At 43.8% G+C, this 23,550-nt stretch overlaps 1 protein-coding gene across 2 annotated transcripts; it reads left to right on the top strand.

Annotated features, from left to right (window-relative positions):
* The first annotated feature begins 460 nt into the window (after positions 1–460).
* rcan1a (regulator of calcineurin 1a) lies at positions 461–14,324 on the top strand. Of its 2 annotated transcripts, XM_061226648.1 has the most exons (5): positions 771–904; positions 8,204–8,394; positions 9,336–9,509; positions 9,839–9,998; positions 10,586–14,324. In XM_061226648.1, the coding sequence occupies exons 2-5, from the start codon at positions 8,308–8,310 to the stop codon at positions 10,753–10,755; spliced, it is 591 nt and encodes a 196-aa protein (XP_061082632.1). In that variant the 5' UTR covers positions 771–904; positions 8,204–8,307; the 3' UTR covers positions 10,756–14,324. The 2 variants fall into 2 exon arrangements, with proteins under 2 accessions (XP_061082631.1, XP_061082632.1); XM_061226647.1 differs by lacking the exon at positions 8,204–8,394 and having other exon boundaries at positions 461–904.
* The last annotated feature ends 9,226 nt before the right edge of the window (positions 14,325–23,550 follow it).

Here is a 23,550-nt window from a genome sequence, read left to right as displayed (position 1 = left end):
TTCTGTATGACACAGTAAATGTCTAAATAAATAAATAAATAAATAAATACTACTTGGTTCAACCTTTATTCTAAGAAGGCATTGAAGAATGTGTACCAAATCAACTTTAGTACATTGACTGACAAATTCTATAAAAATGTAACCCACACACACACATAATATATTTTTGATAATCGTAGCAGGATTACGACTAAACTGGTGTAGGCTACAGCCAGTACCACAAGAGGGCGTACAAGGACCACATTGATTTAGCAGCATCGGCGTATGCCCTGCCCTCCCTTTTTATACTTCCATAATGATTTTTTTCGACAAATAAACGCACCGCAGCCAATTGTGATACAATAACGCTGTTACCATTATCACATAAAAATAAAGCTGTTTTTCATTAAAATATCAATAAATACATACACTTCCTTTTACAGCTGACCACAGCTGACGCAAGGGAAAGCGGAAACAGGAAGTTCGTCTCAGCTGTTTTCGCCCCTGATACCAATACAGCAGCATCGGCATTTAGAAGCGCATGATTGAATAACTAACGTGAAAATCATGTTTCATTTTTACGCAGTACAATAATTTTTTCTACAGCTTTTTTTTCCAAATGATATACCAGCTGTACGTAGACTTATATTTCTTCGGAAAGCTGTCCTGTAGTGCATTGGACATGCACATATCTTAGACTATCCGAATTATTTTCGGGTATTAGCTAATCAACAATCTAACGGTATATTTTTAACTTGCACAAGACGCTAACTAGCTAGCTACGCGTGGACGCCACATCTAAGTCACCATGCAGGTGATGGAAAAAGACGGAGAGGACAAAGTCGATGTGCATTTTACCGATCAACCCAATGCGCTCGTCGTCTATAAAGTGCACGAAAGCCTATTTGTTGATGACCAGTTAAAGGTAAGCAAACCCTAGCTATAGGCCACGTTCCCTATGTAACGTTATATTACTAACTTTAGCTAAATACGTAGCTATGTATTGCCAGATAGTGAAAGCAAAACGCTAGCTAGTTGAAACGGCATCATATGTCTTCCGATTGCTAGCTGGTTAACGCAAGTGACTATATGTAAACTACCTGTACAGAGATTATATGAGCATATTTTTTGCACACTGTTCTCAGTACCACAAGTAGGTTAACGCTTGCTGTCATTACACTAAAATTGAAATTTGCTATGGACTACTGGCTCACCGATTGATATAGTTGTAAGGTGCGTATTATGTACATTGTTTTTCGTATAACGTATAGTATGTATGTATAGTAAGTATAACGTGAATGCAGTTTGAAATGAACTAAGCAGTGAGGTAAACGTGGCGGCTTACAGTGACTCATAGTGATCATGAAGTGACAGATTTAAGACTACACTGCCATCGCTTGCGTTTTGGCAGTGTATCAGTTCTCTGTGAGTTTCCTTGATGGCAAAACCAGTAGATCCTGAATTCAGCTAGTTTTCCACCACCAAAGCTCCAACCCGGGTCAAAGTTTTCCATGGCAGCTTCCATGCTGGCTTTAGCAGCACCGTCAGCACAAATGTTTGGAGCCTTCCCTAAATAAAAACAGAAAATCTTGGAAAATCCTGCCCTTTCACAGAATAGAAATGGCGTATATGGAACTCTGTCCAATGGAGCTGCATTAAATGGGAATTAGTACAGTGTAGGGGTTTCTTGGGGTGATTTGAATCTTGGGAGTGCTGGATTTTAATCCTGGTGTGATTTGACCATTGAGAATCTCTCTCTCTCTCTCTCTCTCCCTCTCCCTCCCTCTCTCTCTTTTTTTTTTCCCCCTCTGCCTTAGGGTAAATATTTCACATTTGCGGTTGCGTGCGTTTCATTGTGTACACACATTTTTGTCCCATGTAGTCTTGTCTTCTGTTTGTTTTTCCACCAGATCAGGTGTAGTCTGGTGGAACAGCTTTGTCTGATGATTGCTGGGCTAGCCCTCTAGTAAAGGTAGGACGGGGTCATACAGAGTCATGCTTGTACTGCATTCTCTGTTTACTGGATGGCAGTCTACTGTAAAAGTACATGACCCAGTATATTGCAGTTGCTGTAAAATGGTAGGCTATATATTGGCAAACATTGTCCAAAAGCATCTAGAATACAAACACTTTAAAGATTAAATATTAGATGGGGTGATTATAAAACAAAACCAGGGGCAAAGGTTGGTAAAATTATGCCAATTCAAACTTTTTCTTTTTTCTTTTTTTAGACAAGATGAAGATGAGTCTTGTGATGATAATTTCAACTGTGACTAGTAGAATGTTCTGTGGCTTACTGGAACTTTAGATTGAAAAAACTGGCATGAGGTTTTGGCCGTACAGTAAGGCCCTGGGTGACTCACTTTTAAACGTACTTTACCTGTAGAAGATGAAACCCCAGATGAACAGAGAAATCCAGCGCTAGTCTTGTCGTTGCTTGAATCAGCTGTAAATGGACATTGTAGCATGCGCTGCGGTCTTCAACGTACTTGAAGACCTCTCTAGCCTTGTCGGCGTCCTTGCTGTATTTTGCTGGTTTGAGTCAGACGTTGCGTATCGCAGCACGTTGGTATTCTTTCTTCTTGTGCCGTACTCAAATCAAAATTGTGAGGGGCGCCAGGTTACTGTAAGTGGTTCAAAGGCCGGAGTTCTCTAATGACTGGTGTGTTTCTGACGCTATGCTGATTCAGAAACTTCACCGAAACCACACACTTTTTTGTGTGTGAACACTGTGAGGAAGTAGACTCCTCATTTATCCAAATGTGCCCGTTTGTTTGTTTCCATGGAAAAAGAGTGCCAAATGCTGACTCACCTGTTTGTGTCCTCCCCTGAGAAGGTGTTGCATAGTGTCAGAGCTCCATTCACTGACGTCTATTGGGGGAAAAATAGTCCTGCTTTTAAACCCCTGGTTTTAAGATTAGCCTAACTCGCATTTAAGGCATAGGATATTTCTCTTTAGAGTGTCTATGACTGATTTTCGGCCCAAATTTTTTTTTTGATCAAAACGTTTTGAGCAAATGAGTACAAATGAAATGCATCGCTCTCTCGTAAATAATGTCTACATTTAGAAATCTCTGGTTAATACAGAACTTATATTGCTTGTTAAAAATGCATTCATAGAAATTAGTCATTCTAACAGACTCAAAGTGCTGAAATTACAGGACTGCCATTTCAACAAATCCTTCAGGCAATATCGGTCCATAACAAAGGCTTTTTTTGGAACAGTGCTGATTACATGCAATATACAATATTCAATATAATCGACATGTTTGTGCTAGGTGTGTCCATGCTTGATTTTTATTACTTAATGTGCAAGCCGGTGCTGGTCTCCATCTCAATTTTAATAGGGAACATTTTTCTATTTTTAAATTGCCATCTCTCACTTCCTTTTATGTGTGACAGAACTCTATTGGCGTGTGCAAATAGACCCAGGGTTCCGCACATTTCTTTGTGCTTCATGCCTGTGGAAGACAGGTGTCTGCTCTTCCACACAGATCCGCTCTGGAGCAGCTGACTCAGAGAGGAACCCTTCTACCGGGGCAGTCGGCTTCACATTGTGTAACCAGAATGCTTTTCGCATTAACATAATTTCATTACCTTGTGGAAAATATTATCAGTGTACAGCCGTTCCTGCTGACTCAGGGAAGGGATTTGGCCCCATGACGTCCCCAAGGGCCACACACACAGAGACAGAGAGACAGACAGACAGAGAGAGAGACAGAGACAGAGAGAGAGAAATGCATCATTAAAGCCCTGACCCATATTACACCATCTGAAAGCCCTCCAAATAATTTTTGTGAAGGTCACTGAAGTGATCTAGTCTGATTAGACCAAGATCCTTGTACTTTACATGTGGTTTGATTCCCCTCAATGCTCAAAGCATAGTACGCAGCCTGTTTTTTCAACCAAGAACACGTGACAGTTTGATGCATGTGCACAACACACCCCCACACATTGTATTTTGGAATGGAAGTGATCTTGGTCCAAGCCTTTGTTCACACAACTCGGCACAGACGTTTTCAGCAGTGTTCAGCAGCCACTCGCCTGTACGATCCCACAGGCGCTGTGGTGTGCTGCGCTGGTTTAACGTCTGAGTGCTTGTGTTTGTTGCTGTGAAATGACTTCAGTTCCCCCCCCCGGCCATTCTGGAAACTTGCATCATGCCACCGCTATTCTTTACACTACTTTTGTTTTCCGTCTGGAATGTTTTCCGTCTCTCTTCAATTCCACATGTCCAGTTATTCCCGCTCCCTGGAGCAATGTGCCGATTGCCTCAACGCCTGCTGTTCAGCTGTTTCAAAGTCACACCTGTCATATGTTTGAATGTGTTCGATGCGTGTGGTTGAACTGCTAGCATGTACGACCAAGGACTTGCCCCAATTTCTGCTAAACGGATGCAAGTCAGAGTTCGGACATGTCATTAGACGGTCCACCTCAGAAGGTGATACCACTTCCTGGTGTTTCAGTAAACCTGTCGTAGGTTCTCTTGTCCAGGGACCTTGGTCTTTAGCTTAGCTGTCTATTTCTGTCTTTTTTAGTGTGGAGAATGTAGAGTGCGGTGGGTTCTGAAGCTCTCTGCAAACCTCCCCCCATTACATAAGCACAACCTTTTGAACCAGGTTTTTAAACCAACTGTCCAACTGTTCTGCCATAGTCCAGATGAGGGAATTTGCCGGGAGGAAGACCCTTTGTCCCCTCGCACTTGCCCTTCCAAAGCGGTTGCGAGCGTAACCGCAGTAACCCACACTGTTCTGGGTTTGTCACATTTGACCTATCCTAGTTACTAGCAGTGGGCAGCCACAGTGCAGTGCCCAGGGAGCAATGTGGGGCACATGGCCTTGTTTGAGGGTCCAACAGCTGCACTGATCTTATCGTGGCTACACCAGCGCTTGAACCACCAGCCTTTCCTGGTCCCACTAGGCTACAGGCTACTCTGAGGTAGAATCCAGGGCCAGCAGCCATACCATCATGCACCCTGCTCCTGCCAAATGGCTGAAGCTAAGCAGGAGTGGGCTTGGTTAGTACTTGGATGGGAGACCTCCTGGGAAAACTACCAGTTGCTGCTGGAAGTGGTGTTGGTGGGCCACTAGGGGGCGATCTTCCCTCTGGTCAGATTATCCCAAATGCCCCAGTGCAGTGATGGGGACACTTTGCTGTAGGAGCCGCCGTCTTTCGAATGAGACGTTAAACCTAGGTCCTGAATCACTGTGGTCATTAAAGATCCCACAACACTCTTCGCAAAGAGTAGGGGGTTCCCCAGTGTCCTGGCTAAATTCCCAACCTTGGCTCTTTCAACCTGCTACCTTATCATCCCCTGATTCAATTGGCAAAAACATTGTTCTCTCCCTCTCCACCTCAGCTGGTGTGTGGTGAGCGTTCTGGCGCAAAATGGCAGCCGTGGAGCACCCAGGTGGGTGCTACACATTGGTGGTAGTTGAGGCGAGTTTCCCCCTCATCACTGTAAAGCGCTTTGGGTGTCTAGTAAAGTGCTTTGGGTGTCTAGAAAAGCGCTATATAAATGCAGTAACCTATCTATCTATCTATCTATCTAAGGTACCAATGCGCAATAACAGGACTCTCTTCATGGTTGTTTAGGTGGTGGTCATCAGATTTGATGACCCCCCCGTAGGTCTTACCCAGAGTTCTGGCATCACGTAAAAGGTCACTCATAGTCATAGATATCTTTTTGCCTGCCTCGGAAACCAGATGTTTGGATATTCCTCTGAAGGCACTTACACAAACAGGCTTGTCCTGAGAGGCTCGGGCCTATTGTACCAGGTCAGCGGATTCATGAGAAAATGTGGAAAACGCAGACACGTTTATCAGTGTTTCTGAAAGAGGATGTCTGCTCCCAGACGTATGGAAAGTACTTTATGCACGTCTCAACTGGTGCGGGCACGTTCCGTCTGCGATAGATGGAATATTGCACGTTTTCCGCAGTGTTTTTTTTTATAACGTAAAACGCCATTCCGCTTGAGTCTTTCTGCTTGAGGAAAATCACGATCAGACTCAGCTGGTGGAGTGAAGACACGTTTTCCGACATAAAAAGCCTTGCCCCTGTTAACGTTTGGCTGAAACAGACAGGGCCAAATGGGTCTTTTTGACCTTTGTGCTCTCGGACGAAAGCATACTCGTCCCGTGTTCATTTCCTGGAACGGAAGGATCTAGTAAACATGTTGGCAGGTGTCGCGCTAGCTCGTCAGCCTGCGTGTAGGCACAGAAGGATTGAGAACACGTGAGCTTTAAAACCTGGAATTGTGTGCTCAGCTAGGCCTCACTCAAGAATACATTTTTCCGCTGTTTACCGGAGAAGTCGCTCATATCCAACGCTGCACCTCATCTCCCTTCATTCTCTCTTATGTAGTGTAATGGTCATTGTAGTCAATGAATAATTAACCATTTACAGTGTAAGATCAGAGAAATGTGACTAGTGTGCTCTGAACATTCTGATGCGGATGGAACAATCACTACTGGTAATGGTAAAGGCCAGTTTATAGTTAGGCGATGTATGAACGGGGGATGGATATCACGACATAGAAGCTAGTTGATGACACTTCGCTCAAGATAATTACAGATGAGAACGTTCTGTTGTCATGACAACTGAGCCAGTGATGGGGTCAAAGTTTAATATAGATTAGTCTCAGTTATGGGCACAACAATGATGTTGACGACATCAACTCGTCTATCGTTCTAGTATAAATGAATGCCATTAAATGTGACAGTCACTGGTGGCAGCGACCATACATCACCGAACTATAAACTGGCCTTAAAGGAGTGGGGTCCTCGAAAAAACTACTCTTAAAAGGAAAATGGACTACTCCTGGCAGGTATAAAACAATTGCAGGGCAGAAGGCAGGCAGACAGACAGAAGTGAAGCAGCTTATTGCTGTGACCCTGCTTCACTGTCTCTGACTGTGTCTGGTGGTAACAACGCCTTTATCAGCCCTACAATGTAACCACAAACGGGACATGGAAAAATGACATCAGCCCCAGTGAAAAATAACCTCGTCATAGCGTTTGGCTAACCTGACGCTACATTATCTCAGGCTAATTACTGCTTCGCCCTGTGGAAACCCACACTGCGTCTTGCTGCTCTACAGCATTTCATTTTACTGTGTAATTACACCCATGATCCTAAAAGTGCCTGGTGAAGGAGAAACAAAATAACCGACAGTGACATATTTACAGAAGTCAAGATCACCCTAAAATAGCCGCACTACAATGTGGGTGGCATAGCTTTCTCTGACTGTCATAGAGAATGGGGAGCATAGTTCTCTCTGACTCTCATGGAGAGAGAGAGGGGGAGAGATTGAGTGAGAGTGAGAGGTGGGGTGAGAGATTGAGGGAGAGATGGATGGATGGAGTGAGTGAGTGAGAGATGGAGTGAGTGAGAGGGAGGGGGAGGGAGAGAGAGGGAGAGAGAGATGGGGGGTGCACAGGGTGCACAGGGAAACAGGAGATGAATGGAATTAGCACGCACGGAAAGTATGCTGCCCGGCTGCCTGATAACACAGCTGTCTGCACAGCTCAGCTGATTACGATTTTCCATCTCCACTCGCACATTTACACCGGGAGAGAGAGAGAGAGAGAGAGAGAGAGGAGGGTATGCAGGAGAGGAGGAGATTAACTGTCAGAGAGAGCAGGGCTATGGAGAGGGTGATGGCACCGTTTTCCATTCCCTCCCTCCCTCCCTCCCTCTTGGGTAATGTGCCTGGGTCTGCTCTGTTGTTTTTTTACCGCATGTCTAACTGGGTGGAGCTGTAGAGTAAGATGGGAGGGCCTGTGCTTTGGCTGCTTATATAACAAACAGAGAGCCGGGTTTGTGTGAAACTGAGCACCTCAGCGAGCAGCACGGCTGGAAGATAATACTTTCTGGAAGGTTCCGCACATAGAGAGTGTCCCAGACCTGCTGGAGGCTGACCTGACTGGGGGCAGTTGTGTTTCTGCTGTCTTTGTCTGGTTAAAAACGTCAGGAACGCATACACGCCCGAGCGCAGATACCTGGATGCAACAGGAACAAAGACCTCGTGTCCCAAAGACGGCGTACACAGCGCCCATTTTGTTTTTGCTTCGTTTCCTGTCTCTCCTCTGGGAGTTTGACTTGATCCTTGATTGACTGGACGGGGGGTGTCAAAGTGCCGTACTAACTCTGACACTTGCTTTTTGATCGGTTGGTTTCTGCTCATTGTCTGAGACCCGTTTCCTGCATTCTGTTGGTCTTCAGACTTACTTGTGAGTGAGAAAGATAGACAGAGAGAGAGAGCTAGGAGGCAAAACGTGGAGAGAAAGCACACGCTCGAGTGGATAGCCTACATCACAGCTCCCATCATGCACCTGAAGACCGTCAAGTGTAACCAAAACTGTGTGATTGTCACATTGGCAGACCTGGAAGTGTTCAGCAATCCAGAATCGCAGGTAAGACTCGCCTACACTGCAGCCTGGTCTCACCCTGACACCAGTGTGAGAAGAGAAATCGCAGGGCAGACTTTACAGGGACAGTGTGTAGTTTCCTTGCCGCTGGTGCACATGATTTCCTCACGTAACAAACTCTGTGCAAATACATACAGTACGTATTCATGTCAGAGTGAAAATGAACACATTTCCTGCTTTGCTAGAGTAATTGAGTCTTGTAGAAGAATTCTTCACCTCCAGTCATACTGAGACATTGGATATGGGAGAAGGTGTGTTCTGACGTGAAGATTGTGTATTCAGTCCAGGGAAGATCAGTGTCAGCAGCATGGCACTGCCAGCTGTGAGTTTTTTCCGATGACTTTCAGAACAAAGTGCAAAGGGCTTGAGACGGTAGAAGTCCATGCTGAGACTGGCCATGTGGCTTTTTTTTTTTTTTTTTTTTTCACAGATCTGTGCCAACTTCTTTCATTAGTCAGCTTTACAAGTGAACTCTGACCCTTACACCATGACTGTGCACTGTTCCTGACAGTGACATACCTGTGACGCCCAAAGAGAATCTGAGTGAAGTTCAGGTATAATGGAAAATTGAAATACGGCCAAAACGGAAATGCTTCTCTGAGATAAAGTTGAATGTTCCAGATTATTCTACTTGTGAGCCTGCTGAGAGAAGATATTTAATATAATTGCTGTTGCAAACTATCCGTATTTTCAGACAAATGTATGTAAATTCTGTTTTACCTGAACTTACTGGTCATACTGGGAAATGCAACATTTAATGTTGATTTCATTGATACCCTTTGTAATTGGTTGAACAAATGGCAGTGTAACCATCGTTTAGATCGGCGACTAAAACCAATGTGCAGAGAACAGGTACTGTGTGTTCCGGTAGAACCCCACAACACACCCGAGCGGCCTGTTGACCTTGCGTGCCTATGTGTTCCCAGGCCAGCTTCGAGGCCCTGTTTCGCTCCTTCGACGACGAGGTCTCCTTCCAGTACTTCAAGAGCTTCCGCCGCGTGCGCGTCACCTTCGCCACGACGCTGGCCGCAGCCGAGGCCCGGGCGAGGCTGAACCGGAGCGAGTTCAGAGGGAGGGAGATGCGGCTGCACTTCGCCCAGGTACGACACGGCCAGCCCTCTCGCGCACTGCCAAAACCACAGAATAAGACCGTCTTAACTAGCGTTTTAGATCTGCGTTTAGACAAAATCTTATTTATTGTTTTTGCAGAAGGCACTTTGTCTCATTTCAAAATTTGCCAATGAGGCATTACAATATCACTTACAAAAAGTCAATAAGCTAGTATTTTCTGCTTGAGAGAAGAAATGTGGGATTTTAAGTCGAAACATCGTACAGTAAGTAGAATTTCTTTGCTTTTTGGTGTATCGAGCGAGTGTGTATTTTGTTTTTGTTCATTGGTATTCCTCCTCTTCCTCTCTCCTCCCTCCAGTCCGTGCACATCGGGAGTGCCCGCCTGGAGCCTCCGAAGCCAGACAAGCAGTTCCTTATCTCCCCCCCTGCCTCGCCCCCCGTGGGCTGGGAGCAGGCCCTGGACGCTACGCCCGTCATCAACTACGACCTGCTGTGTGCCATCTCCAAACTGGGGCCAGGTAACACACTCGCACACACACCCACTATATACACACACACTCGCACACACACTATACACACTATATATACACACACCCACTATATACACACACACTCGCACACACACTATACACACTATATATACACACACCCACTATATACACACACATGCCCATCATCAACTATGACATGCTGTGTGCCATCTCCAAACTGGGGCCAGGCAATACACACTATACACGCTATGCACACTATGCACACACACACTGTACACACACACTATATACACGTACTGTACACACACTGTGTACATACACATACACGCACACACACACACACCCACACACACACACGCATACGCATACATACTCGCACACATGCACACACACACACACACACACACACACACACACACACACACACACACACACACACACATACACACACACACACACACACACACACACACACACACACACACAGGAGTCATAACTTGTTCATCCAACACAAGTTTCCTGTTAGCGGGCTCCAGTGCGCTCTTTAGCCTGAGAGAGCAGGTCAGCGCGAAGTGCCGTGTGTTTCACCCTCCCTCCCTTTTGGCCTTTCCCAGGTGAGAAGTACGAGCTCCACACTGGGACCCCCACCACCCCCAGTGTGGTGGTGCACGTGTGCGACAATGAGCTGGAGAGCTCCAACAGCGAGGATGACGAGGGGAGGGCCCCACGCCCCAAAATCATCCAGACCCGTCGCCCAGACTACACCCCCGCCGTCCTGAACTGAGCGGCCCGCCAAGACGCTGTCTGCAAAAAATACATAAAAGAGCATTACCACCTCCCCGTCACTAGGGGGAGCACTTGCATCAGAGCCGAGCTTGGAAAGGGAGACCCTCTACAAGCCTTGCTTGGCTTGCCAGCAGAGCAGGGCAAAGGACAGCTGTTAGCAGTAGCTGAAACAGTTTATAAACTGTCCGCTTCATTCTGCCTGAGAACTCTGACCAGGATGACAGTGAATTAGAGGGACATTAACCTACTGTGTATCTGTAAATGCCGTTCGCGTATGTTTTCGTTTTAGTCTGTCCCATTTTGACAGGGAATGGGCTATTTCTTTTGATTGGGCTTTCAGGAAGTGGTTTAGTTGATTTTATTGGTGGGTGCGGATAGTGGGCCAGTTTCCTGTCTGTCTGTCTGTCTGTCTGAATATAGAGAGCATGATCATTTGTGATGGATGGTTTTGTGGGTTCAGAATCAAGATTTTGTTCTGTTTCTCTGCTGTCATCGCTGTCTATGCAACAGACCTACCTCTCCGTTCAACCCCACTCATTAATTTTGCTACGGAGTGATGGAGGGTGGATCGGCAGCCATTTTGTATTTCGTGGCCACGTCTGTGCTCCATTGGCCTCGTTTGGGGCTGCATGAGTCCTTGTGTACCCTCAGTAGGGACGGGTTCCTCTCTGGCTCGCCCATGAGCGAAACCCAGGCTAGCTCACAGTACCGTGGGCCCGGTCATTAGGGCTGCACGATATCAGTAAGATGTGCGATAACGTTATTGAATATTGCGATGGCGATATGACTTAATATTGAAGTGTTTTAAATCACTTTAGCTTTCTGCTTTAGGTACGCATCGACCCCCAAAAATGAATAGCCTATGCACACTCAATAAATAAAAATTAGGCTAAATACATTATTTCCAAAATGCATTTATTGAACAAATTGCACATGGACAGCCAATCAACTTAACAGAACATCAATTTAAATAAATACTATTCATCACAGTTCAAGCAATCTTTTGTGCTGTGTTTATCACGCATGTTCATATCTCAATGACGGGAAGTATACAATATATCATGCAGCCATCGTGTCTGCCACCAGGCTCAGCCAATCAGCTCATCCGATTAGCCTGCTCAAATATGTGTTTATAGCTTGCTAGAATCTTCTTTACTTGCTTCTTTGCTAAAATGTTTGCCACTGTTTGCAGTAGACTATGACAGTGGTCATCTCCCATGACCAGCTTTGGTTTAAAAGTTGTGTGCAAAAGCCAGCTTAGCATGTGAAAATGCAATTCTCACTACATGCGCTGTCAATGTCTGGTGGTTGGGGCTGCACAGAAGACATTCAGTAGCAAGTTGTGGTCACTGCAAACTCGTTACAAACATATAAAAAGATGAGCAAATAGTGTTAGCTTCCCAATTTCAGGAAAAGTCAAGAACTCATAACAATCCTCTACTTAATGTACGTAGAATTGTGATGCATCACAGTTTTTCCTGAACCCCCTGGTCACACTGTAATGGTGGAATCTATCTCTGTGTGCTAGGTTCCTCTATCTGTGGCTCAGGATCTGCATCAGCTTTCTGGAGTTAAGCATGTGAACAAGTTTTTGTAAAAGGTCATACAACACCTTCCCACTTTAGATCATGTAGAACAGCAGAACCTACCGGCACTGATGCTCCCTAAATATAAGCCTGACTGATGACAATTTGCGTGAACTAGCAAAAGCATGAGGGGTTTACTTAACCTGTGCCCTACCAGAAAAAAAAAAGAAAAAGATTCCCCAATGTATCTCTCCCAATGCATGCTGGGATAGGCTACCCTGAACAGGAATAAGCAGGTTAGATAATGGATGAATGGATGGATTCGCCAATGTAAAAATGTACTTGCATGTCAGCCCTGCCTCTTCCCTTTATAGTCATCAGCCTCTACTGTCATCATTGTCCCCTGTCTTACATTACTGTTATGCTTTCATGGTCTCTGTCTGCCATGTGGTTTTAGGGGACTCTAGTGCAGTAATTTACCTTGTTCCTGTGTGTATAACTGCTGTTGCTGTGCTCCAGTGTTACACCTGTACAGGGGCATAAAATAAACCCGAATTAGCCGATGTGTAACAACAGAAGTACCGTTTAGTGGCGCCACCTGTCTCCTTAGCATAGCCGATGAAAGTAAATGGTGTTGTATAGTATTGATGGCTCCATTATGGAGACGGCCAGTGTTATGTGTTGCTGTAGCCTGGTATATTCTGTTGATTTTTTTTTTTTTTTTTTTTAAAGGTGTAGGCCTACCTTCAATGTTAAGCTATTATCTGTCCATAGGTTTTGCACCTTTTTTTGCGATGACTAAATACAATTAAATATTTTGGAGATAGTAATTTTCCATTTTGCCATGCCACAGTATCAGTCTTTTAACACTGGGTGCTATTTAGCCTGTTGGCATTATCATTCAGAGTTTACTCATTGAAATTGTTTGATTTTATAGGCGCTTAGATGTGCACGAGCTAACCTTAACTTGCTATCAACATGCTGAAGTACATCAGAGGACAAAGCCAGGCCCGTTCTCCCTGGTGTGCAGGTTGAAGCATAACACTGGGTGCAGTTCAGGGCTCCGGTTACCGCATCAAGAAGGAATAGCAATTTGATTGAAATTTGACCAGTAGTTTGTAATGAATGTCTTCCCTCTCCCTGTTACACTTGTAGTCGGCTAGCCCAAAGTTCACCTATCAGCATCAGCCAGCCAGTGAATTTTGCCTTTGTCTCAGTTTAACTCAAAGGTGGGCCAATGAGGCTATGTCTGTTTCTGGTTTTCATGTCAAGTTCTGGTTTAATTACTTAACTAGCGCTAACATTTATTCTATACATTTTCGCTACGTTTTGATAAGCACTTGAATGACGGCCATATACTGTTCTTTCGTCCCTTTACCGTGCTCTAATATAAGAGTGACCCCGTGTCTGTAGCCAGTTATTTCATTTAACTGGTGGAAACTAGAACCTGCATACACCCAGGACTGGAATTGCCCAACCTTGGCTAAACTGAAGTTGAATATTGAAATTTGTCAGAAACTACCCCCAAACTGTGCAGTCCGTTCTCTTTCAATTTGTGGCTGTTGATTGATTTCGTACGGGCAGTTAGTCATTTCTTTCATTTTCTTCAGTGCTGATTGCATATTTTTAACCCCTTGAGTTCATTATAAATAGGCTAACTGAAAAGCTTCTCTCATTAATGGCTGCTACAATACTGAATTTTTTAGTTGTGTGTTTTTTTGTAGTTTCAGCTATTAAAATTAATGTTCCTTGAATAATTGTGCTTTTAGTTGCTCATCTAAAGTCTGCTATGTGACCTACCTGGCTGCCTCAGAGGTGTGCTCTGGAGAATTATAAAATAGCCGTTCTGTAAGTGATGATCGAAATGACGCACCCTCGGTGAATGAATGCGGTCTCCCTGTTCCATATCTGTATGAAACGAGTCTGATTTTTATCACGGAGACAAGCCATCTTATTGTGTGTTCTGTGCTTTTCCAAAATGTATTTCTCTTTTTAATGGTATGATATTAAATATATTAAAAGAACATACCTTTCAGACAAACTGCCGCGTGTAATATTTCATGCTGAACACGTATTTTATCTGTGCATTCTTGCAGAAAGATTTTTGCGTTGTTAAAATCACGAATGGAGGCATGTTTAGAAATATTTGAAAGTGGCCCTTGTTATGCTGGTCTAAAGGCTTGCTGAGGAAGGCTAGTTTAACTTGCCTTTTCCCACTCTTTCCATGTTGACCTGCCAGTGGGGAGTGACAGTCAGAGGTCAGTGTTTGAAGCAGAGAGAGTTAGAGTGGCAGACAGGGATGATCTTGGGTGTGTGAACAGAACCGTGAGGACCTCACTGCTGTCTCTAGGATCCGGTACTCATATCCACAGTCAACCTCAGTCAATGTTAATATTTTTTGATAATAGACTTCTTCAGCAGTGGTCATCACCACAATTGTTTTAAACTTTAATGTCATTCCTCTCCCATTTACCGTCAGTAACCATGCGACTATGCTATTTATTGCCGACAAAACACAACGTCAGTCAATTGCGTTGCACTTCCGAGCACAAAAGCAGTGAACAGTGCATATTTAATCTGCAAGACAGTAGGCTATATTTACAAACAGCAGGTCCAGGCATAATGGAGAGGACTGCTTAATGTAAGGAGGCAGGAAGAAAATAGATCAGTGTATGGATCCGTACTACTAACGCTGAAAATAGTACACAGATCATTTTTAACCCGTGTGGAACACATTTCTCAAACCCATTCGCTGAGTCATTCGAAGACAAAAGACTAGAGCTTAAATGGAAAATATTAAGAGGTCTCTCAGAGGTAAAGTATACTGTTCTGAGGTGCTGTTACAGTAGGCTTTGTGTCCATGCTTTGTCTTCACCACCAGAGGGCACTCTTAAGTGAAGAATCTTCTGAGAATTCAGGAGGAGAAACTGAGTCTGACACAGCAATATTGGACCAGAGAAAGTGTGTGTGTGTGTGTGTGTGTGTGTGTGTGTGTGTTAAAAAAGAGTAGAAAATGCTAAAGTAGCATCCACATTATTAAAATCTAAATAAATATTTTTCTGATAGACTAGGTTCATTAAAGAAAGAACTGAAATAATTTGTTCAGCAGTTCAAAACATAATGGAGAAGGCAATTTGATGTCATGGATGGTGCAAACAAAATAGATTACAGAAGAAATGAAACCAAGAACCAAGAAGGGTGGTTTAATGGCTAGCAAAAACAGCCTGGAGTACAATGAATAGGGCATAAATAATTATTCAACATTCTAGTCACGTCTGTAATGCAGACAGAAGTAGCAGCCTTTGTCACTTTCTGCAGAAGGAGGTGGGCTTTCTACCCTGAGTTATGAACCAGGATGCACAAACAGGCAATGATTTCATATTTCACATGTAATGTGTAATTAATATGACCAATTCCAATTTTACCATTTGAGTCACCTTCTGGTTATGGCTAATTTGATGGTAAAAAAATGGTTGGCATTTATATAGCTCCTTTATCCAAAGCGCTGTACAATTGATGCTTCTCATTCACCCATTCATACACACACTCACACACCGACGGCGATTGGCTGCCATGCAAGACACCGACCAGCTCGTCAGGAGCATTTGGGGGTTAGGTGTCTTGCTCAGGGACACTTCGACACAGCCCGGGCGGGGGATCGAGCCGGCAACCGGCAACCCTCAGACTGCCAGACGACTGCTCTGACTGCCTGAGCCATTTCTGCCCAAAATATTTTTGACACAGCCATACCAAAACTATTTCAGCGACAGGTCATTTGAGTTTTCATTGAACTTTTCGAAAATTTCCATTGCAAATTTCATGTATGACATTTTTTGAAAGTGCTAGTGCTGTTCTTTTTGTCCAGGACCTTCGTCAGCACCCATCGCTAGCACTTCCCATAAACCGAATTACTGCGGAACAAAGCCACTGGCCTCTAACCAACAATAACCCTATCACTGCTCGCTGTAAATCATTATGTTTATGTCACTGAGGCAATCGCCAAAATAATTATGTTTCTCAATTAAATGAAACCAGCGGCACGGATGGTGCAGTGGGTAGCACTGCCACCTCACAGCAAGGAGGTCCTGGGTTCGAATTACCGTCGGCCGTGGCCTCTCTGTGCGGAGTTTGCATGTTCTCCCCGTGTCTGCGTGGCAACCTGTCCAGGGTGTATTCCTGCCTTTCGCCCAATGCATGCTGGGATAGGCTCCAGCCCCCCCTGCGACCCTGTTCAGGATAAGTGGGTTAGGATAATGAATGAATTAATTAATTAATTAAATGAAACCCACCATTCTTTAGTCTGCACGTACAATCATATTTTGGAGGGTCAGAATTTAGTAACAATCTTTTGACTGAATTAATTTGGCTGACTGGATTGGGACCTTCCTCGTTTTAGTATGAAGGACAAATAAGGGCAAATATCCGGATGGGACAAGCAAACTATTATTACTACAGCTTCTAAGGTTTATACATTTATTCTGACCCAATACCTCATGTATCTTTGACAAACTGCACCCTGTACAGCATATCCAAGCACATAAAACATTGTAAGTTCATCCAAATTTGAACACAACCCAGTCGCAGAAAGGTGTGCAGTATAAATGTATAATTGTGCCATGATTAAGCTGACAGTATTAATTCCCTTTATAATCACTCTAGGGTTGCATCCCCAAGTCATACATTAGAATGGACTACAAGGCAGGGAATTTGGTTGCTGAGACTGTATTTGAACCTCACCGGCCATCTGTGACAGTACCATGTTGTTGACCAGGATAAGAGTGGCAGGTTGCCTAGCAGTGAATATCTCGGCTGACTAGGCTGTAGTAGACCACCATCTTACAGGACAGTGATGTTATCAGTTTCTCTGTAGCACTGTAGACAGTTAAATCCGTGGTGTTATATGTCCGGTTCCCAGTGACAGAAGAGCTCAAGGCCATGGGAAAGGATTGCGTTTGGCACGCCATCCGCTTTTCATCAGCTCTGTTGGGGTCACAGATCTGGGCCAAATAAGCGCAGGTCTAAAAGCTTATTCTAAAAGCTTATTCCTTATATATCTTTTTTGCATACAAAAGTGCACCTTTTTTGATAAGAAATGTCCCCAATATGTCAAGCGGGAAGACATTTATCTCTTATATAACCTGTTTTTTAATGATCATATTAATTATTTCTGTTTTTCCAATTGTCATTTTCTCATACCTCAAAAGAAATGTCCCCAATATTTTATTTCATGGGCCCCTCTGGTTTGGGAATTTCCACCATCTTAATATACGAGTGGAAAAACACTAGCCCTTATGTAATTTTTAATGAACCTATTCATCACTGGTGTTTCAGTTTCATAATCTCTCCTTGACTTCCTCCAAACTTTGATCTCATGCAAGCCAGACGTTAAAGCCTGCCACCATCTCAACACCCTCTTCAGGTGCCCCTTTTTGTGGCGCCTTAAGGGATCTACAAAGGACATCCAGCTAATAGCTGAGTGTAATTCATCATTTAACTCCTCTATAGTCAGTCCTTTAAATCTATTCGATAAATTATTTGTGTTATCCTCAGGAAGGCCCTTGAAGCCTCTTAATTTTCTTTCGGTATTGACGTCCTTGCCATTTTCCTTATTTCTTTTACATTTTTCAATCTCCTCCTGCTCTTTGATTTCCCAATTATCTTCATTGTCTTTCTCATCCTGTTTTTTTAACCAGGCCTCGTGCTCCTCCCCTTTAGGAGCCAGCCCACACGTGTCAACCAAGTATGTTATCACATCTATCGTCTCCTTGAATGCAAAACTCCCTGGGTCTCCAATTTTCCGTTCTGCGTGTTCAGCATCTTCCATGGTCATGCTAGAACACATTCTACGCATGGCCTCAGTCAGGCCTTTAGCCTTGCTCTCTAAAACCCTGAATCTAAGTCCTCTGACTTCAGACTCCTCAGTATCCATATACGGTTGTACATTTATCTTGTACCATATACTTCTCCTCTTACGGGAGCTTTTACTCCTACCCCATTGGCGTGTGCGAGGGGTTAACAATGCATTCCTGCCTAACCCATCTTCTGTCAATCTCTCATCAGGAGGGCCTAGGGCCGGGTCCTCGACAACTGCTTCAGGCTGTTGGTGACCATACAGATATATTCATGGTTCTGTGTTGTGTTTCTCTGGCGCCCTCTCTTGGTGAACTTTGTCTTTCATCCTGTGTGTTTCCCCAGGAGTCAGTGCCTCTTGTCTTTTTATTTTTGTCAATACTTTTTGTCACACAGCAACCCTGACCCATTTGGCCACCTTTTTTTTCACAGTTTTCCACATTTTCTTCCCATTTTCCAAAATGCCCTTAATCGGCTTAGATAGGTTAGTGCCTTTACTGTTGTGGGTCTATGGGCCGGGCTGCGTGAACACATTTGTCAGATCCCCTGTGCCAGTGCCTATCTGTGTGGCAGGGCTGTCCAGGGCAGGGCTGTCCAGTGTAAACATGTACCCACCTCAGAAGAGGTGGTGGCAGTTTGGGACTGGAGCCTTATCTGGTACTGTGCACATTACTTACCCGGAATATTATCTTTCAGTTAATGCTGTATCGCAATTGTAAGCGCGCTGGCTTTTCATTTTCATTTATGCGCTTTTCAGCCCAGCACCTTACTAAACTGGTTGTGCGTATGCTGGAGATCTTTAATAAAAGGCAGAGAAAAGGCTGTTATATATCCTGGCTCTGGCGCACTGTGTGACAGCTGGGGAACAGCCTGCTCTGAGCCAGTAGCTACAGATTCCTCTAGATGGTGACAAAGTCCCGCAAGTTACACGGCAGGGACTGACACAGAACCTCACCCCCACCCCCATCCAAAACAAACCATATTGTTTATAAAATATCTATTTTAACAATCAATTTTTATGTCTGACATGAAGCTACTTTTGTAGCTTGTAATAGTTTTTTTTTTTTTTTTTTTTAGACTTTGGCTAAATTAAGTGTTGTATTGTTGCAATACAAACAATAACCTTCTAATCGATTCAGCAGGTTTTTACATTGAATCAGAGTGCCTATATTTTACTGGTTTAACAGCATTTGGGGTGATAAATATGCTATATGTGTACTTCAGAAAGCCTGTGTGAGAGAGAATATACTATCATGAACACCTTTAAAATCTCATCTCAGATGAGGGGGAATGTGTGGAATAGAAGATAATTCACAGTGTGTCCTGTAGAATGCTCTGGCAGAAGAGAGAGAACATTTAACTGATATATATGAGCATTAAAATGCTCCTGTGAGACTAGTGAGCATAAAAAGTGCTGAGGGTGGTATGAAGAATATTAAAGGATAAAAGTATTTTCGGGGTCTGAGGACGCTACCGTGTCCTGGTTGGTTTAATTCTTTTTCTAGGATACTGCAATTACACTGCTTATTAAAGAATACGCTATTAAGAACAGTTACAAACGGAAATTTTACAATTTCACGAAAAAAGCTTGTATGAAATGGGAAGGTCCTTCTACCATGAGACCTTTTTCTATTCGATGTCACAACCTTTATTCCATTCAAATATTAACAAATGTTTTCCTAAAGCTCAATATGCAAACATTTTGGCTATCATCAACTAAAAGCATCTACAGTATTTATTGAATGAATATGGCATTAGACCCATTAATGTTGCTACTGCTAATGCTCTGACATTATAAATACCTACGCACTTTTTAACTTAAATTATTTGTAAAATATTCTTGGATAAAAAGTGCAAAAACAAATCCGTTTTTGGAGGTAGTGTCCTGAGACTTGATCCCCGCTCTGTGTATACTATAGACAACTCAGGGGAGAATCTGTCAGGATAATGTAAGAGCGTTTGTGTAGAGAGAATAGGATTGCAGGTCTTGTTGGGTTTGTGTTGATAGCGCTGTTACCGGGCATGTGCGGGAGACACCCGTGAAGAGAGGCACAGCTTGCGGACACGTACACGGCTCCCAGCAGGGCACACAAACCCATCTGGGTCAGCACTGAAGGCCTGCAGCCCTCCCCAGCCCTGGCCTGGTCATCCCATTGGTCAGGGGGAGGTATCAGGGTGTGATCTGAGGATTATGTAAAGCACTACATCTGAGATACAGAAGTACGCAAATGTCTGTATTTGGTTTGGGTTGAGAGTGACAGTTTAATTTGGGTCTGTCTGTCGGGGCCAGATTGAGCGTGAATGGCAAAGTTCTTCTCTGCCAGCATAATTGAGAGAAAAGTGAATGGCCGTGGGAGGAGGAGGAAGAGGAAGAGGAAGAGGCCATTGGTCCAACTGAACAAACAGGGATGATGCGATGCGGAGGCGTTGTGGAATTCCCACCTCTGGATTCCCGATCCGTCAGGACCCTGTGCTCCCAGGGCCTCCGTGCCAGGTGGGGAGAGCAGGGCCTGCGAGGAACAACTGAGGATTGTGGGAAAACAGCAGGGGCCTGTGGGAAAACATCATCTGCCTGCTCTGTAGTGTAGTGCTGAGGACTGCTGGATGTTTGTTTGTGTGTGAGACAGGGGATCGGGCGATCAGAGAATTCTTTCCGTACACCCCCCCCCCCCCCCTCCCCCCCCCCTCTTCTCCAGGCTCATGTGGGACTGCCTCTTAGTGCAGGTTAACAGAGCTGTTTTATCTCTCAGTTCAGTGTGTACCCTTGGGAGCTAGATTCTCTTTATGGATTTCTTTTTTTTTTTTTTTTTTTTTTTTTCCAGTATCTCGCTCTCACACACTCACACAGACTCACGCACACAGACACACTCACACAGACACACTCACTCAAACTCACACACGCACACACACTCTCTCTCTCTCTCTCTCACACTCGCACATGTAAACTCTCTCTCACATACACTTAGACACACACACACACACTCTTGAGCTCACACACACACACACACACACACACACTCTCTCTCTCACACACACACTTACGCACACACACACACATACAGTCTGTTAAAGGCCATGAGAAGATATTTGAAAGGTATTTGCAGGTGGTTTCCTCTCCCACACTGTAGGATATTTGATATGACTTCTGTCACTCCCACACACATCCAGCAGCCTGGCTGAAGACCACAGCTGTGTCTCACACAACATGCTCCTCCATTCACCACATCACACACCTGCACACACAGTTTACACACAGCCAGCTCAGACGCTGGACAGGCCACTTTGCATGGCTATATCCAGCATGGGTCTGGGTGGAAGTGCTCACAGTGTGAGATCTGGATTTTGGGCAGCCGTGTAGTAAAATGGGTAGGGAACTGGGTACTTAAACTGCTTCAGTATGCATTCAGCTATATAAAATGGATGGTATGTAAGAAACACAAAAGTCACTCTGGGTGTAAGTGACAGATAACTGCCTGTCATGTAAGTGCAGATGCGGTATTTCAACCGACAGTAAATGTGTTTCAACCTGAGCACGAGTAACCCAAGGTGTTGCACTAAGGGAAAAATCTTTTTTTTCTCTTAAGTAGAAATATTAGCTTTTTTTAAGTTTGCTTATTCCATTGGTGAATCTTGAAATGAAACTGTCTCACCTCATTGCCAATATTTTGTCTTACTAAATAAAAAGTAATAGAACACATTTAAATAACTAAGTCTAAATATAAGAATAAAATACTTGCTTAGACTTTTTTGTTTGTTTATGTAGTGTCCAAGAAGTCTTCCACTAGGGGGCATTCTTCTCTTGTCTCTCTCTCTCTCTCTCTCTCTCTCTCTCTCTCTCTCTCTCTCTCTCTCTCTCTCTCTCTCTCTCTCTCTCTCTCTCTCTCTCTCTCTCTCTCTCTCTCTCTCTCTCTCTCTCTCTCTCTCTCTCTCTCTCTCTCTCTCTCTCTCGATCTCTCTCGACAGTATTTGACAGAATAAGCCCATAGGGCTCACACAACCGGTTCTGCAACCAAATATTCTGCCACTTCGCCATCAGGCAGATCTGTCAACTGTATTTCCAACAAATGTGAAAATGGGGTGGGGGGTCGCTGATGGGGGAACGTCTAGAACAGGGGTGAGCAGTTCTATTCCTGCAGGGCTGTTGTCTATGCAGGTTTTCATTCGCACCAATTACAGACTAATTAGCTGGTCTGACCATCAATTAGACCATAATAACATGTTTCATAGTGATGGTCACCAGCTGTCATTTGTGAATTTATCAAGAAATGTGGCTAATTAAATAATTAGGCATGAAATCCAGAGACAGATATGGCCCTCCTCGCCCACGCCTGGTCTAGACCGATGTCAAAAAGAGACCGATGTCAAAAAGAGACGTCAAACATGCTAAGCATAAAAGGTGAGATATAATTAGTCTAATCAGAGAGAGAATAGTCTGAGAATCCCATTACATCTATTCTCAATCTAGTGTCTGAATAACAGACATTGCTGTGGCTCTTTTGAACACATTAATTAACCTCAGTTGTTATAGTAGTACAAATCCAGCTCTCGACGATTGCATAAGATGTCCAATTCATATACAATATGTAGCAAGGGAGATAGAAAGCAGAATGTACAACTGAAGACTGTTTTCTACCAATGAATTGTGATTAGTAAGGAAAATAAATAAAGTACAATATGGCTGAGAAATGTGCTGAAAAGGTTTGAGGCAAAATGGCGGGAAATGTCATAGGGTCAGTGCTCAGTGTCTGAACCTGATACTGAGCTCCAGTTTATTGTGGTATCTGGCAGCCTGCATTAATATTATTTGCGCTTTAACTTTACTGTCTGAGAAATACTAGCTAGATATGGACATGGCTACAGTAATAAAAGTAATCAAATCATTGATGTTCAAATTTGCTTTTGCATAGGCAACATGCATAAGTAGAAGGTAGTGTGGTAGTGTGCTACCTGTACTCTCATAATTTGCAAAACAGGGACTGTGGGAAAACAGACACACACACACACTCCCCAAACAACCCCCTTAATGTAACTTTAGGGGGGTTGTTATTATTTCAGGGTGCCCAGAATTCCTAGTTATAGCCCTTTACACTGATACACATTGTAATGGTTCGATAACGTTGCATTAGAAAAAAATGACAATCTCCGATATAAAGAAAACTATCGTAAGCTTGCTTTACACTTGGGCAAATATGCATTCATATGGAGACTGTTGCGAGCACACTGACCAGTAAGCTTGAGGAATCATTATCTTATAAATAGACTGCATCGATTTCCAATGCTTGTATCATTAATGCAAAAGAAGCATTCAACAACAACAGCAGCAACATCAACCAAGTAAATCAGTTATTGCAACTATGTTTAACTATTTGAATATACATACCACTTCTATGTCACTGCTATTCTCTCATTTGGGGTTT

This window comes from Conger conger, chromosome 17 (genome assembly GCF_963514075.1).
Source record: "Conger conger chromosome 17, fConCon1.1, whole genome shotgun sequence".
Lineage (NCBI taxonomy): Eukaryota > Metazoa > Chordata > Actinopteri > Anguilliformes > Congridae > Conger > Conger conger.
This window is presented reverse-complemented; position numbering and strand designations above follow the sequence as displayed.